The following is a 16319-nucleotide window of genomic DNA, read 5'->3' on the forward strand; positions in this document are numbered from 1 at the left end:
ACTTAAGCATTTCATTTCTATCTTCTGAAAACTATCATGTTGTCCTTCAAAACACCTAGCATTCCTTTCTTTCCATAGAGTCCACCATATACAGGCTGGAATAGTCTTCCACCAATCTTCACTTTTCCCTCTATTGCCAATTCTTGTCCAGCTATTAAGGAGCTCCATGGTTGTCTTTGGCATCACCCAGCTAACACCTAGTATACACAAAAACATATTCCACAATTTTGAAGCTGCTTTACAGTGAATGAACAAATGATTATTTACTTCTGCTTTCTGCTCACACATAAAGCATCTTGAGCAAAACTGCATCCCCCCTTTTTGTAATGCTTCATGTGTAAGGCAAGCTTTTTTTATGACCAACCAGACAAAACATGCTACTTTTAATGGGCTTCTTGTCTTCCACACTAGCTTCCAAGGCCATTTTTTAGTCACTGACTGATTGACATTTATCCTCCAGTAGCAGGAGTAGCAGGATTTGACTGTGAACATTCCTCTGTTATGTAACTTCCAAATTGGTTTATCCTTTCTTTGAGATATGGCTGGAGGGGTGTTTCCAGTAGCCTGGCCACATCCTCAATTTCCCAGTCATTCAAAGCCCTCCTTAACACTAAGTTCCACCCTTGTTGGCTCCATACTTGAGCAACAGTAGCAGATCTTTGTAAGCTCAAGGTGTAGAGGTTTGGGAATAAGTTCCTCAGGCTATCATCCCCTTTCCAGATTTCATTCCAGAAGTCTGTTTTCAGACCATTGCCCACACTAATATAAATATTGTTATTGAACTGTGGCCACAACCTTCTGATGGTCTTCCACACACAGCATCCAAACGACCCCATCACCTCCTCAGTCGTCCATTGGCTAAACAAGCCATATTTCCCTGCTATGAATCTTCTCCATAGGGCTCCATCTTCAGTACAAAATCTCCATAGCCATTTTTGTAGCAAGCAATTATTCTGGATGCTAAGATTTCCCATGCCAAGGCCACCTTGTTTTCTGCTCAAAGTGAGTGTCTCCCATTTCCACCCCTTCCTAATACTCCTCCACAAACCACACCCATACGGAATTATATTGTTCCTACTCCTCCATCGCCCTGCCATAGTACCATACTTTTCCCTACCACCCCCCTCCAAAAAGCATTTTCCTCTACCCCAAATCTTCATATCCACTTCCCTAAAAGCGCTCTATTGAACACCTTGTCTCTATAGGAATAACTAAATACGATAGGATCTCACATAGGCCCAAGATACCATTTCCTTGAATTCTAAGGAGAAAAGTAACTATCTCTGGTCGCTAAACCATTACTATTACACAGAACATGGTTTGTCTGACATATGGAGCCATAGGCTTCTTTGCCTTCGAGTTATGAGAGTAAGAGGATACTCTTAGAGCTCACTAGGTCTAAGATGGTCTAACTGATGTCTAACAGGCTGCATAGCAAACTCGTAATTATCAAAGGAATGCCAAAGAAAGAAGAGAACAATTCAAAGGACATTTTTAGAATCAAGGTATAGTACTGCTTCACTTCAACAAGTTGGGAGGAAGTTACAATGGGTGCATCACCTCACCCACCCCTCCCACAACAAAAATTATCCCACGACTTCAATCTGAACTTATTATTTGGAGTTCACATCCCTCTGACAAAGTGAAATCAACTAGAAAACCAAATCCCAGTGACCATAACAGCTAACTGGAGTAATGGTGAGAAAAACGAGCTCTTTCCTTTCAAAGAGACAGTTGTATAAACTTCATCATCCCTAAGCAACTATTAGACCTAAGCTTCTAGCAGCTATAGATATGCTAACCACTGAAGCAACCAAGAAAAAAGGAACAAAGAAAGCAGGTAGCCGCATATCCTCCAATGTAATTCCCTTCGATGGTGATCCCTAAAACTGCCCATACATCAGAGCACACAAATTACCCATCAAATTATGTACCTTTTACTGCAGAACTCTGATGTATTAAGATCACAATAGTCAATATCAATTCCTCAGACACACAAACTGTGCATAAGAGGAACAGAAAATAGAACAAAAGGAAAACCAGTATACAAGTGGATAAGAAAAACAACAATCAAGAATTAGTAGAACCAGTTACGACGATACCAAGGCTCTTGATGAACTCATTACAGTAACATAAGGGACTCTTATATTATTGTCAATCATCTACGTACAAGAACTGATTACATAACCTAATTAAAGACCTTGAAACTCTACACACCTAGAAGTTCCTTGAGGCAGGACTACTGCAGTTCTATCAGCTTGATTTTGCTGGCCATTGGGATGAATTTGTGCTTGCGTTGGGCCCCCCTGTAGTTGAGGTGGCTGAACTTGTTGATGCGGCTGGTGCTGTTGTATAATGGGTGTCTCAGTTGCTGTAGATTTAACAGCAAGACTCATTCCATTCTGTGCTTGTGAAGCCTGAGATTTGTCTGTCTGGGTTGAATAATTAGCATTTCGATTTTGATTAAACCTGTTTGAGTAACCATAGTTGTAGGATGCCAGATGCTGAATTTTCTGAAGGATTTCTTCCACTGGAGGTGGAGGCCCAGGCATCTTTGCATGTCTATATCGACAATCAGGACCATTTGGACAAAACCCCAATTTGTACCTGTATTATGAAAACCATCACAAAAAGGTCATAACTTGACCAGCAACAAATGTCATTAATCTATCCATATATTATTTGTCTGAGGACCCACTCAGCATTTTTTGCTTATCAAAAGTACAAATTTCTCAGTTTAAAAAGCAGTGAAATTAACAGTCATTACCATAAACATCTAAAGCACTTATAGCCTAATCAGCTGTCACTTGGCAGCAAACCGAGTCAATGAACATAGAAAGCAAATAAATAGAGCTATTAATTGCTTCATATCAGAATAAGTTGTGGCCCAGAATACAGAATGCTTAAGCCATGAGTATAGCTGTTTTAAGTCTAAACCAGATTTTAATGATCGGGTAGTTGAAAGAACTAATTAGTTACCATCTGTTTATGGCTCTGAGAATGAAGCTCGGAATCTGACACACTTCAATGGAGGGTCAGGGAGTGCACATTGACGCACAAATGTTATTATTATATGCTACCTTCTCTAGATTTGAATGATAACCAGTGTCTACTGAAGGACGTTTTGAATGTCAGAGCTCCTTTAAAAGTGATTTGATTTGTTGACAGTAGGTTGTGACAAAATACACCCTCAATATTATCACTAGAGCTGTTTAGCGTAAAAAACTCACACTAGTTACCCTGTGCTCCTTCGTGAATAAAATGCTAGCCTTATAAAAGATGTCTTTTAGCATCGTGTCTTCACTCCTTTCGTTTCCATACTTGATTTTGATATGTTTTACTTGAGTCGAGGGTCAATTGGAAATAGCCTCTATACCTTCACAAGGTAGGGGTAAGGCTACGTACATCACCCCTCCTAGACCCCACCTGTGGGATTACAGTGGTTATGCTGTTCTTGTATTGTACTTATAAAAGATGTTGATATATGCATGTCTCTGCATCTATGTATATAAAGAACTATCATCGTGAGAGGACCATGATAAATGAGAAAAACAATGATCATATACAACCTAAAGAGCAAAGTAATGTACAAACATGCAGCAAAATAATGGGTTAGATTCCCAACCCTACAACACTAATGGGTCGTTTGGTAGAATGCATAATAATAATGTATGCATTAGCTTTGTGTATTACTTAACCTTGTTTGGTACTCTCTCCGTTTCAAAAAAAATGGTCTAGTTTGACTTGGTATGGTGTTTAAGAAAATAAAGGCATTTCAATCTTGTGCTCCTAAATTAAAGTTATGTCAAATGTACCAAAATGTCCTTTGATCTTGTGGCCTTTAACATGCCACAAGAAAAGCTGAAATTAAAGTATAACCAAAAAAAGGAAGGGATCACTCTTTTTTAAACAAACTAAAAAGGAAAACAAGTCATTCTTTTTGAAAAGGAGGGAGTACAATTAATTTGGCTTTATCCTATGTATAACTAATACATGGCAAACCATGGTATTAACAATGCAATGGGTTTTTTTTCTTTCTGAGATAAAGGTAACAGTGTATTCACAAAAGGCTCATCATCAAATAAATGATGAGCATAGGTCACTTACAATCTCATCAGAGCATATCAAACTACCCTATGGGAGATTTCAAATTACCTGTGAAGTCATCAAAAAGTTCTATATCCCCCATCATATCTTGTTTATGCCAAAAGTACAAAAGACTAAGACAATTCATTCTAATTTTCTGGATGTTGTTTCTCTTATCCACAAAGCATCTTCCATTCCTTTCTTTCCATAGGGACCACCAGATGCAGGCTGGGATTAACTCCCACCAATCTTCATTCGACTCCCTTCTTCCTATCTCCTTCCAGCTGTAGAGCAAATCCTTAGTGGACTTTGGAATTGCCCAGCATACACCAAGAAGACCAAGAAACATGTTCCACAAGCTTGTAGCTACTTTGCAATGAAGGAATAAGTGACTATTAACTTCTGCATCTTGATCACACATAAAGCATCTTGAGCATAATTGTCTGCCTTTCTTTTGAAGCACTTGATGTGTTAAGCAAGCCCTTTTGCACACTAACCAAGCAAAACATGAGATCTTCAATGGTATTTTTATCTTCCATATTAACTTCCATGGCCAGTTTCTGATCTGTGTTTGGCCAATATTGTATCTGCAGTAACATGACTTTACTGTTAACACACCTTTGCTTTGCCGTCTCCAAATAGGCTTATCAGGTTCAATGGAGGTGCCTGGGAAGGCATTGAGGATCTGAAACAGATTAATGACCCTCTTGATTTCCCAATCATTGAAAGCTCTCCTGAAAATGAGATTCCAACCCTGAGGACTCCATAGCTGTGAGATTGTGGCCTTGTTTTGAGTGGTGAGCATAAACAGGTCTGGGAAGAGTGATTGCAGGCTTTCATCCCCAATCCAATGTTCATTCCAAAAATCAATTTTCCTACCATTTCCCACCTTTAGTGAGATGTTGCCTTTGAATTGGAGCCACAATCTTCTAATAGTCTTCCACACACTGCATCCAAAAGTTCCAAGAGCCTCCTCAGTAATCCAATGGCTTTGTAGTCCATACTTCATTGTGATGACTCTTTTCCAGAGTGACTGATCTTCAATGCAGAATCTCCACAACCATTTTTGAAGGAGACAATTGTTCTGAAGATTGAGCTTTTTTATTCCCAGCCTCCCTTGCTTTTTGCTACGAGTAAGAGTATCCCACTTAACTAGATGGCAACTGTTGTGCTCTTTATTTCCATTCCATAGGAAAGACCTTATGAGTTGATTGATCTTTTTCACAGTGTTCTTTGGAAATGGAAATAGGCTCATCATATATGAAGGAAGGGCATCAAGGACTGATTTAACTAGAGTCAACCTACCTCCCAGGGAGAGGTATTGACTCTTCCACCTAGCAAGCTTCTTGTTACATCTCTCCAAAACTTCACTCCACACAGTTGTCTCCTTATTTTGTGATCCTAAAGGCATGCCCAGATACCTTGTAGGTAGGGTTGCTATTTGGCAGCCAAGATTTCTAGCTATCAACTCCATATTATCCACTTGATTCACAGGATAGAGAAAACTTTTTTGCCAATTTACATGCAGACCAGATATACCTTCAAAGATGGTAAGGATTGCTCTGATGTGTCTAATTTGCATCACCTCAGACTCACAGAAAACTAAAGTATCATCTGCATATAGTAGATGAGTAATCCCCACCTCATTGTCCCTATTCCCCTGAGTCTGAGTCTTAAAGCCTTTAATCCATCCATTAACATTTGCTTTTCTGATCATGTGATTGAGGCCTTCCATGGCTAGCAAGAAAAGAAAAGGTGAGAGAGGGTCACCTTGTCTCAAACCTCTTTGTGATTGGAAAAACCTTTTAGAGTTTCCATTTATGATCCGGGAGAATTTAACAGTGGATATGCAGAACTTTATCCAATTGACCCATTTCCTCCCAAATCCCATGTCCTTTAAAACCTTCAGCAGAAAAGCCCAATTGACGTGATCATAGGCCTTCTCTATGTCCAACTTACATAAAATTCCAGGAATTTTTTGCTTAACTCTGGAGTCTACCAACTCATTAGCAATTAGTGCAGCATCCATGATTTGCCTTCCTTTCAGAAAGGTTATTTGGTGTACATCAACCAACTTCCCCATTACTGTCTTCAACCTCTCAGTAATCAATTTGGAAATGATCTTGGAGACTCCTCCTATCAAGCTAATAGGCCTGAAATCTTTCAATTCTTCTGCTCCAGGTTTTATAGGAATCAGTGCTAGGAAGGTGGCATTGAAAGACTTTTCAAAAATTCCATTTTGATGGAAATTGTGAATTGTCAGCATCAGATCCTCTTTTACAATTCCCCAACAAGATTTAAAGAAACTCATTGTGTAGCTATCTGGCGCTGGACCTTTATCTCCATCACAAAGTTGTAGGCATTGCAAGACCTCTAATTCAGTAAATGGTCTTTCCATCCAATCCTTTTCTTCCTGAGAAATAGTTGGACATTCCATAAGGTCAAAGCTGGGTCTCCACTCCTCAGATTCAGTGTAAAGTTCTTTGTAGAAATTAATCATGGTGCTCCTGATCTCTACAGGGTCTTCTACAACCTCTCCTCTGTCTATCAACCTATCAATAGTGTTGATCCTTCTGTGGGCTGTTGCCATTCTCTGAAAAAACCTTGTGTTATTATCTCCTTGTTTCAGCCATAAAACCCTTGATTTTTGTCTCCATTTCGATTCTTCATTTTTTGCCAACTCTTCCAGCTCCACTACTATGGTGGCTCTTATTATCCCTTCATCTTCAGTCAATTCCCTGGTTTCTTGTATCAAATCAATTTCTGCGAGTTCCTCCAGTAAGCTATTTTTCTTACTAGTGAGCAATGGTTTTTTTTCTTGGTCTCCCACCCGGCGTTTGGTACCCACATTGAAGCCCGACTAAATCCAGATTCGCGCAGGGAACTCCCACATTGAGGGTAAAGCACTCCCTAACAAAGGCGACTCCGTACCCAAGCAGACTCGAACCCGAGACCTCTTGGTTAAGGATGAAGAAGTACTTACCAGTCCACCACAACCCTTGTTGGTAACAATGAAAGGGTTTTAATACATGCATTAGCATGGTTAAAGACACAAGTGTTTGTCAAAACCTTTTCCATATTCTTTTCATTGTATTTGTGGAGGGTATTTTTGTGAACAAATTAAAAAAAATTAAATTATGCAATGCATGTTATTTTTAATACACCAAATCAAACTGTGCATGAGAAATAATCTCACCATAACTAAACAACGGCATACCCAATATAGTCACATAAGTGGGGGTTTAAAAGGATAGAGTGTGTACGCAGACCTTACTCCTAACTTGTCAGGTAGAGAGTTTTTTCGATAGACCATTGGCTTAGAGAAAGCCAAATCACAACATTTATGAAGAAATAAGCAATAACAATAGTAGGAAAGTATGAAAATAGAGGCATACGAGACTAGTGATAGAAAACTAAAGACCCATATGGACATGCGATATGAAATTATGATTCAAAATCAAATTTATTTGAAGTCGGAAGTTTGGTTTGGACATGCAAGTTGCATTTTTTCTCATAAACATGAAAATCGCACAAGTTGTGAAAGCTATCAAGATTTCTCCAATTCTTATACAATTTGAATAAATGAGAAAATCATAGTTCATAAACAAGATTGTGAAATATCCTAAAAGCACCACATTGATAACTTGCATCTCCATATTCCTTTATAAATTAATGTTTACAACTACAAACTAAAATATACATAATTTAATAAAGATCCACTAGTCAAAATAGTAGTAACTACTAAACTTTAAAATAATACTTTCATATGGTATGGACAATCTTTTCAAATCGAGCATGAGTCTTTTTGTAAAATTTAAAATAATGGATAATTTTTTTTACAAAATATAAACTTATGGTTCAAGTTTTGCATCTTAAAATATTAGAAATTATAATTTGGAATCCAAAATCATGTTGTTTTAAGAACTTGGGATTCAAATCATGATCCCAAATCGCATGAGTAAATGCTAATTTGAACTCATGACTTAATATAGCATGTTCAAATGCAAGCTAAGACGGAGAAACACCAAAATAGTAAAATAATAAAAATACCAAAAATAATACTACTACTACTAGCCAAAAAGACCCAATGCAAACAATTTACTATTAGTCTTTACCTGAATCCTCGACCTCCACACCTTCATATCAAGGGGTCCTGTCCTCAATAAGCTAAAGGTTTGCCATATCCCACCTGATCAGACCTCAATACTTCTTCGGCATACCTCTATCTCTCTTTAGGCCCTCCAGGCTCCAACATCAACCTCTCACACCACTAGAGACGTCTACACATCTCCTCTTGACATGCACCAACCATCTCAGTCTACCATCCCGCATCTTATTCACCATAGAGGCCAACTTACACCTTGGTCCAAATATCATCATTTTACCATACCTTTCCAACTAAGCCCACACATCCATCTCAACATTCTCATTTTCGCAACTTTCATCTTTTGGGACCTGAAAGTTCTTGACGGGCCAACATTCCGCACCATACAACAAATCCAGTCTAACTACTACATCTCAACATAACTATTATCAGCATTATAATGTTAGCATTCTTAATACACCTTATTCAAGTAGGTAACCTGACAGGTAATTGTAACATATTACTAGTTTAATAAAAATTCAAGTTAATTCATATAGTTTGTCTATTAAATAATTAAGGGACGGCTATAATATCTGCAGGGAAATACTCCCAGGCACGTTTCCAATGAACGTTGTCTTTCTTACTTTCTAGGACTGTAGAAGCCCTTTTTTCCTGGCAGCTCCTACCGGAATCCAAGCACCTTTCTTTCAAGCCAACAATAATAACCCATTGTGATTATTGCATACACCTTAGATCGTAGGATGGAGGAGAACAAAATTTACCTCAACGCAGGCTTCAAATGATTCGATATAACCAGATGATGGATCACGGGAAAGTTTGAATGGTACAAATGGGTTGAAAGAAGCTAAAAGATGGCATAACTTTCTATAGGGTGAAGGAGGATGACTACCCTTATGTAGAGGCTGTTCAAGAAAGTAGATGGAGGAGTAGAAATTCAAAAAGGACTGAGATTAATAGCAGCAAAGGAGGAATCATGATAACCAAGTCAGTGAATATCCAGGAGGAAGACTTCCTCAAGAGATGCCTGATAGAATATTGCAATGGAGAATTGAAGGAAAAAACAACTTGCGGATATCAGAAAATGGGTTTCAGCAAACAGGGAAAAAGTATTTGGTGTTAACATATATGAATTGAACAACGAGACATTCCTATTTGAGTTTCCTAATAGATACATGGCGGAACAAACCATACAAGGTCAACGGAGGTGGAAGAACAATAGATTCCAGCTTGATTGGTGGAGCCCAACACCAGGATACATCTCCAACACTACCTCTGTGAGAGAAACATGGATCAGAGCAGCAGGGATCCTCTTACATCTGTGGTCCAAGAAGATCTTTAAAGAAATAAGGGAACTATGCGGAGGATAGAGTGCAACGGAAGAAGAAAAGGAGCTTAAAAACCACATGAAATGGGCGAAAATCTTGGTGAAGAACGATGGAAGAAATTTGTCGAGGGAGGTGTCTATTTCCTGTGATGGGATCAAATATTACATCCCTATTTGGGTGGAGAGCAAACCAAGGTTCAAATTGTTGCCGCAAAGTGGTAGGTCAACTGCCAGAGAAGAGGATGAAGCTTTTTGCCCAGTTAATGGCTTTGCACAGGGTACAGAAGTTGCGTACAATTGCAATACAGTACAAAAAACCCTTTTTAGGGATTTTGGTACAACTCAGCACGTGGGCTCTGTGTTGACAGCTAGAATGTCTAGTGGGAGTGGGTCACATGTGCAACATATGTGTTTTTTAAATGAGAAATTGGACTTGGGCCTTATTCAAAAGCCCAAAAACCATCATATGGTTAAAGGATCCAAAGGCCCAGACTATGCAGCTCAAGTCATTTTTAATGACTTACAAGGAGGAAAGCCTAACCAATCAGAAGCCCAAAAAGAACAGGGCTTCGCCTAACATTGCACCAGAGAAGAGTACATATGCAAAGGTTGTCACGATGATATCTGAAGATGAAAATAGGGGAACTGTGATGGTTACGGGGAAAGAAATTCACCATTACATTGATAGGAATGGTGTCGGCAGTAGCACAGAAACAGAGGACAATGGGCTAGTGCTACAATATTCAAATATAGAAATTGTTGATTGGGAGTGGAGGAAGCCAAGCCAATTCTGCAGCAACAACAAAATTCCTCTTGGGTGCAACAAAATCTGATCAAATTGGGGAAGATCTTTGATATTGATTTCCATGGACATGAAGAGGAGGCCATAGAATTACTTCTTCAGATAGATAGTTGCAGACAAGCAAGAAGAATGGAACAAGGCATGGAAGTTAAAAAGAACAAAATCAAAGGTGCACAAGAGCTTAAAAGTCTTGTCTCATTTGATGTAAAATTCAAAAGCTCGGGGAATAGGAACAAGGGGAGAAACACCACTCTAGTTGCAAGATGAAGTTCTGTTAGAGTGGCTAAAAGTGTCACATTGGTTGGGAATGGACTGATGGTCTCGGTCTCCTTATATGGACTTGGGCAATCCTCCCCTCATAAGCTAGCTTTTAGGGTTGAGTTAGGCCCAGGTGTCATATCTTAACATGGTATCAAAGCCAGGTTCACCCCAATTTGTTGTTCACCGATGATGGCCCCCATTTAGAAGTGTTCACGCTTCAGTTGAGGTCTGGGCGTCCAGGGGAGTGTTAAGATGTCTCACATCGATAGAGGGATGAGAATTTGATCTCCTTATATGGACTTGGACAAACCTCCCCTCAAGAGCTAGCTTTTGGGGTTGAGTTAGGCTCAAGTGTCATATTTTTACATGGTATCAGAGCCAGGTCCATCCCCGTTTAGGCTGTCGGTCCACGCTCCAGTCGGGCCTGGGCGTGAAAGGGGGTGTTAGAGTGGGTAAAAGTCCCACATTGGTTGGGGAATGGACTGATGGTCTCTTTATATGGACTTGGGCAATCCTCCCCTCATGAGCTAGCTTTTGGGGTTAAGTTAGGCTCAAGTGTCATATCTTAACAAGTTTAAAATAGTGTCATGGAATGTCAGGGGATTGAACAACAGGGAGAAGAGGGAGACTGTCAAAAGCTTAATTTTCGAATTGAGGGCAGACATCATCTGTCTCCAAGAAACTAAGCTTGAGGGGAATATCACAGAAGTAGCAAATCAAGTTTGGGGATCAGACATGCTTGTCTGGAAGCCAGTGGAACAAGAGACAGAATCATTTTGATGTGGGATGAGAGGGCATGGAAGGGGGAGGTCTTAGAAATAGGAACCTACTCCATTACTTGTAGTTTTGAATCCCAAACACAGAACTACAATTGTCACATAACTGGAGTGTATTCCCCAAACGACTACAAGGAGAGGAGACTAGTGTGGGAAGAATTGGGTTCAGTAAGGGGATTATATGAAGGGCCCTGGGCACTGTGTGGAGATTTCAATGTCTCTAGGTATATATCGGAGAAGAAAAATTGCAACAGTAGAACAAGGGGTATGAAGAAGTTCTCTGTTTTCATAGAAGACATGGAATTAGTGGATTTACAACTAAAAGATGTTGCATATACCTGGTTTAAAGGAGACCAGCATGTAGCAGTCTCTAGAATTGACAGAATCTTGTTCTCGAAAGATGGGATGACAGCTTCAATAATCTAAAACAGATCCCTTTGCAAAGGCTAAGTTCAGATCATATTCCAATAGCCTTGATTGGTGGAAGCTGGGAGAGAAATAAAAGTTATTTTAAGTTCGAAAATTGGTGATTACAATAAGAAGGTTTTGTTGACAAAGTAAAACACTGGTGGTCATCATTCAGATACTCAGGGAACCAGACTATGTGTTGGCCTGCAAATTTAAAGCTTTGAAGCACAAACTTAAGGAATAGAGAAAAAAGGAGTGGAAACTGTGGCCTACAACGAAAGAAACTGCTAGAACAATTGGAAGAAATGGACATGGGGAGGGAAAACATAGTGCTTACAGAAGAAGAAATAACAAAAAACCCTGCAGTCCTACTAGAATATGAGGGATTGATTAAGGAGGAAATTGCATAGAGACAAAGATCAAGAATACTATGGCTTAAGGAAGGGGACAAAAATACCAAGTTTTTCCACAAAATGGCAAATTCTCACAAAAGGTACAACAACATTGATCAATTAATGATATAGGGGGGAAGTTACTCAAGATCCAGCTGAAATTGAAGGAGAAATAATCACTTACTACAAGAAGTTGTATACAGAACCCATACCATGGAGACTTAATCATCAGTATGCACACTGCCCCAGTCATTACCAAAGAAGAGAAAATGGCCCTTCAAGGCAGATTCGAGGAAAATGAAGTGCTAACATGTCTAAAGTTATGTGCAGCTGATAAGGCCCCTGGACCAGATGGTTTCACTTCATCAAGTGTTCGAAGATAGTGAAGCAGGATATAATCGATACTTTTCAGAAATTCTATGATCAAGAAGTTTTTGAGAAGAGCTTTAATGCTACATTCATTGCACTTGTACCCAAAAAGAAAGGAACAGAGGAGCTAAGGGACTATAGACCAATCAATTTTATAGGTAGTATTTATAAAATACTATCTAAAGTACTCACAGAGGGACCGAAGGGTGTGATAGACAAACTGGTGGATTCACAACAAATTGCATTTATAAAAGGGAGACAAATCATGGACGCAATTTTGATTGCTAACGAAGCAGTAGATTCCAGGACTAAACAAAAGAAGCATGGCATTCTCTGCAAGTTAGACATAGAAAAAGCATACGATCGTGTTAACTGAAAGTACCTGATGAAGATCTTAGAAAGGATGGGATTTGGACAGAAGTGGATGAACTGGATTATGTTTTTTCACTGGATTATGTTTTGCATCTCAACAATAAACTTTTCTGTCTTAATCAATGGGTCGCTAGCAGGTTTTTTCAGCTCACAAAAAGGGCTCAGGCAAGGTGACCCACTATCACCTTTCCTGTTCTTAATCACTATGGAGAGTCTAAACAGAATGATTAAGACAGCTAACACAAAAGGATGGCTAAAAGGTTTTGATGTGTCGAGAGATGGAGCTGAAAGTTTGGAAGTGACACACCTTCAATATGCCAATGATACACACATCTTTTGTGGAGCTGAGGAAGAAAAATTGAAATATTTAAGGGTAATTCTGGTCTTATTTGAAGGGGTATCTGGCCTGCACATTAATTGGCGGAAAAGCTTCATGTATCCCATTAATGAAGTCAATAATATGAGTTGTATAGCCTCAATTCTTGGGGATGAAGTTGGCACTTTGCCAACAACCTACTTGGGCATGCCTTTGGGAGCAAAATCCAAGTCTATTGAAATTTGGAATGGTGTGATAGAGAAGTGTAAGAAAAAATTGGCTAGATGGAAAACTCAATACTTATCTATTGGAGGGAGGTTGACGCTCATCAACTCAGTCATTGATGCTCTACCAACATACATGATGTCATTGTTTCCTATTCCAACAGGGGTCATCAAAAATTTGGATAGGATAAGAAGGAAATTCCCGTGGCATGGTAACAACGAGAAGAAAAGATTCCACCTGATAAAATGGGAATCTAAGGTAACTGGGAAAAAGAATGGTGGATTGTAAATAAAGAATCTAATATTTCAAAGTGAAGCACTCAAAATGAAGTGGTTGTGGAGGTACTCTGGTGGATTGTGAATAAAGAATCTAATATTTCAAAGTGAAGCACTCAAAATGAAGTGGTTGTGGAGGTACTCAGTTGAAGATCAGTTAATGCGGAAAAGAGTGGTAGGTGCCAAATATGAGGCTGAAGATAGTTGGAGGACCAAGAATATGACTTCACCTTATGGGGTCAGCCTATGGAGATCCATAAGGGGTCGTTTGGTAGAGTGTATTAGAAAAAATAATGCATGCATTAGCCTTGTGTATTACTAATACCTTGTTTGGTACTTTTTTCCATGCTTGCATTAGTTATACACTCTATTGTGTATTAAGGTGTGTATTGCTAATACCATGAATTTCTAGGTATTAGCAATGCAATGGTTTTAATGCATGCATTAGCATGATTAAAGACTCAATTGTCCCTCAAAACCTTTTTTTACATCGTTTCTACCATAATAGTGGATGGTATCTTTGTAAATTAATTTGTTATGCAATCCATGCTAGTTTTTTAATGCATCAAACCAAATAATGCATAAAAATAATCTATGTATAATTAATGCAAGCATAACTAGTACATGCGCTAATGCAAGCGTTAGTAATACACTCTATTTAGCATTATTCTTATACACTCTACCAAACGATCCCTAAGAGAATTATGTGTAAGGAAGTCAAACTCAACCCCAAGGTGAAAGTGGGGAATGGGAACATCTCAATGACTGGGAAGTGATGAGGGTAGCAGAATTTCTCAACATTGTAGGAAATTTCAATGGACTCCAGGCTAAAGAGGATGCATTATGTTGGAAAGGAAGCAACAAAGGTATATTCAAAGTAGGTGCAGCTTACAGGTTGATGGAGCAACCAAGGCAACAGATTCCTACCTGGTGGTGGAGCTAAATTTGGAAAGGCAGAATTCCTTATAAAGTCTCATGTTTTATATGGCTGCTAGCTAAGGAAGCCGCTTTGACATAGGATAATGTTATGAAAAGGGGAATAACCTTATGTTCTAGGTGTTTTCCTTGTGGAGAAACATCAGAAACTGTTAACCATCTTTTTCTACACTGCAAATTTACTCAACAGTTATGGAGGGTATTCTTGAGTTTCAAAGGCATTTGTTGGACTATGCCTAAGAGAATTATTGAAGCCCTAAAAAGTTTGGAGGAGGCAAGACTGCTAGCTAAAGACACAACTAGATGGAGAATTATCCCTGCTTCAATCTGATGGGTAACCTGGAAAGAGAGAAATTCTAGGTGTTTTGAGAGCATAGAGAATAGTATGCAGAAAGTTAAACTTAACTGCATTTTGTAGTTACATTTTTGGTGCAATCAATTATATACTCAAATGAAACTGTCTCTATAATTGATGTATTAGACTCAATTTAAATTTAGAACACCTGTATATAAGGTTTAGTACTACCCATGTAGTTTTGTGTTATAATACAAAGTTACCAAGTTCAAAAAAAAAATTAAGGAACAGTTTAATAAGCAAACGAGCAAAAAGTCTTACATGTTGCATTCCTTGATATCCTCAATCGTATGCTTATAAACACAGTCCTGTTCACGGCACTCACCATAGAGTCGAAAGAAGCGACAAATGGGCATTCGTGATTTATCATACTGGTGAAGGAAGCCGCAGGCATCACCCTTCATACACAGTGACCGCAGCCAGTGGCGGCAAACAGTCTGCCTGAAACTCCGACGATTTCCAACAAATCCTACATCGCTTTGGCCGCCAACAGCTGCCGAGACAGTAGGCGGGTTAATATTAGCACTCGGAGCGGCTGCTGCAGTGTGATCGAAAGATTGTATTACTGGAACAGATGCAGTTGGGTGTGTTGGCCCAGTGTCTAAGCCACCCTCAAAATCAAAATTCAAGCCCCCTTCTCCTTCGTCCATTACTACGAAACTGTCAAATGGGTAGTTTTGTCGGTGTTTGACAACAGATTTGCTTGAAATTGGTGGCTATGGCACTTTCCGCACTACAGCGTTTTCAATTTTACGCGCTTTCTTCTTATGGCTGCAGGGTTAGGAGAATAGAGAGGAAGAGGAGAAACTAAAAAGAGAGAATATTTAGCTTCCCTCTTTGGTGGGAAAGTGGAGATCTCTTAAATGCTACTGTACATGTATTGGTGGTAAAGTAATATTTTAGGGGTCATTAGGCAGATTGAATAAGGGGATAGTGTATTAAAAGTGACAAAGTAGTTTGTTAATTAGGTAGGAGTCCTCCAAATTTTAAATATTAGGTAGAAGTGACAAATATATAATTAATATTAATGAAATTAAAAAATCTTTCCTCAACAGCCCCAAACTTTTAACTTTTACACTTTTACCCTATATTTTTTACCTCAAAATACCTAAAATTTCACTAAAATATATGAGAAGAAAAAAGGCGGTACTTTTTTCTCACCTGCAGCGTCTTCAACAACGAGCCTGAAGGACAACTACCAAGTCTTCAACGAGGCTGAAGTATGCTTCTCAATTCCCTTCTTCTTCTTTTTCTTCATCCTCATCATTCTTAATTTGTAAGCATATATGTGGTTTATGAGAAGATCTATCAAGAAAA

The 16319-nt window shown here is 38.9% G+C and overlaps 1 protein-coding gene across 1 annotated transcript in view; it reads right to left on the reverse strand.

The window, feature by feature from the left end:
- The window catches only part of LOC125849154 (30-kDa cleavage and polyadenylation specificity factor 30-like), a 32561-nt gene extending 16716 nt beyond the window's left edge, over positions 1-15845 (reverse strand). Inside the window, exons 1-2 of the mRNA XM_049529176.1 lie at positions 15264-15845; positions 2218-2607 (exon numbers count right to left, since the gene is read on the reverse strand). Coding sequence (XP_049385133.1) covers positions 2218-2607; positions 15264-15652 — 779 coding nt within the window. The 5' untranslated portion in view covers positions 15653-15845. The remainder of the gene's footprint in view (positions 1-2217; positions 2608-15263) is intronic.
- Positions 15846-16319: the final 474 nt, after the last annotated feature.

The sequence above is a fragment of the Solanum stenotomum genome, chromosome 12 (assembly GCF_019186545.1).
Source record: "Solanum stenotomum isolate F172 chromosome 12, ASM1918654v1, whole genome shotgun sequence".
In the NCBI taxonomy this organism is placed as follows: domain Eukaryota; kingdom Viridiplantae; phylum Streptophyta; class Magnoliopsida; order Solanales; family Solanaceae; genus Solanum; species Solanum stenotomum.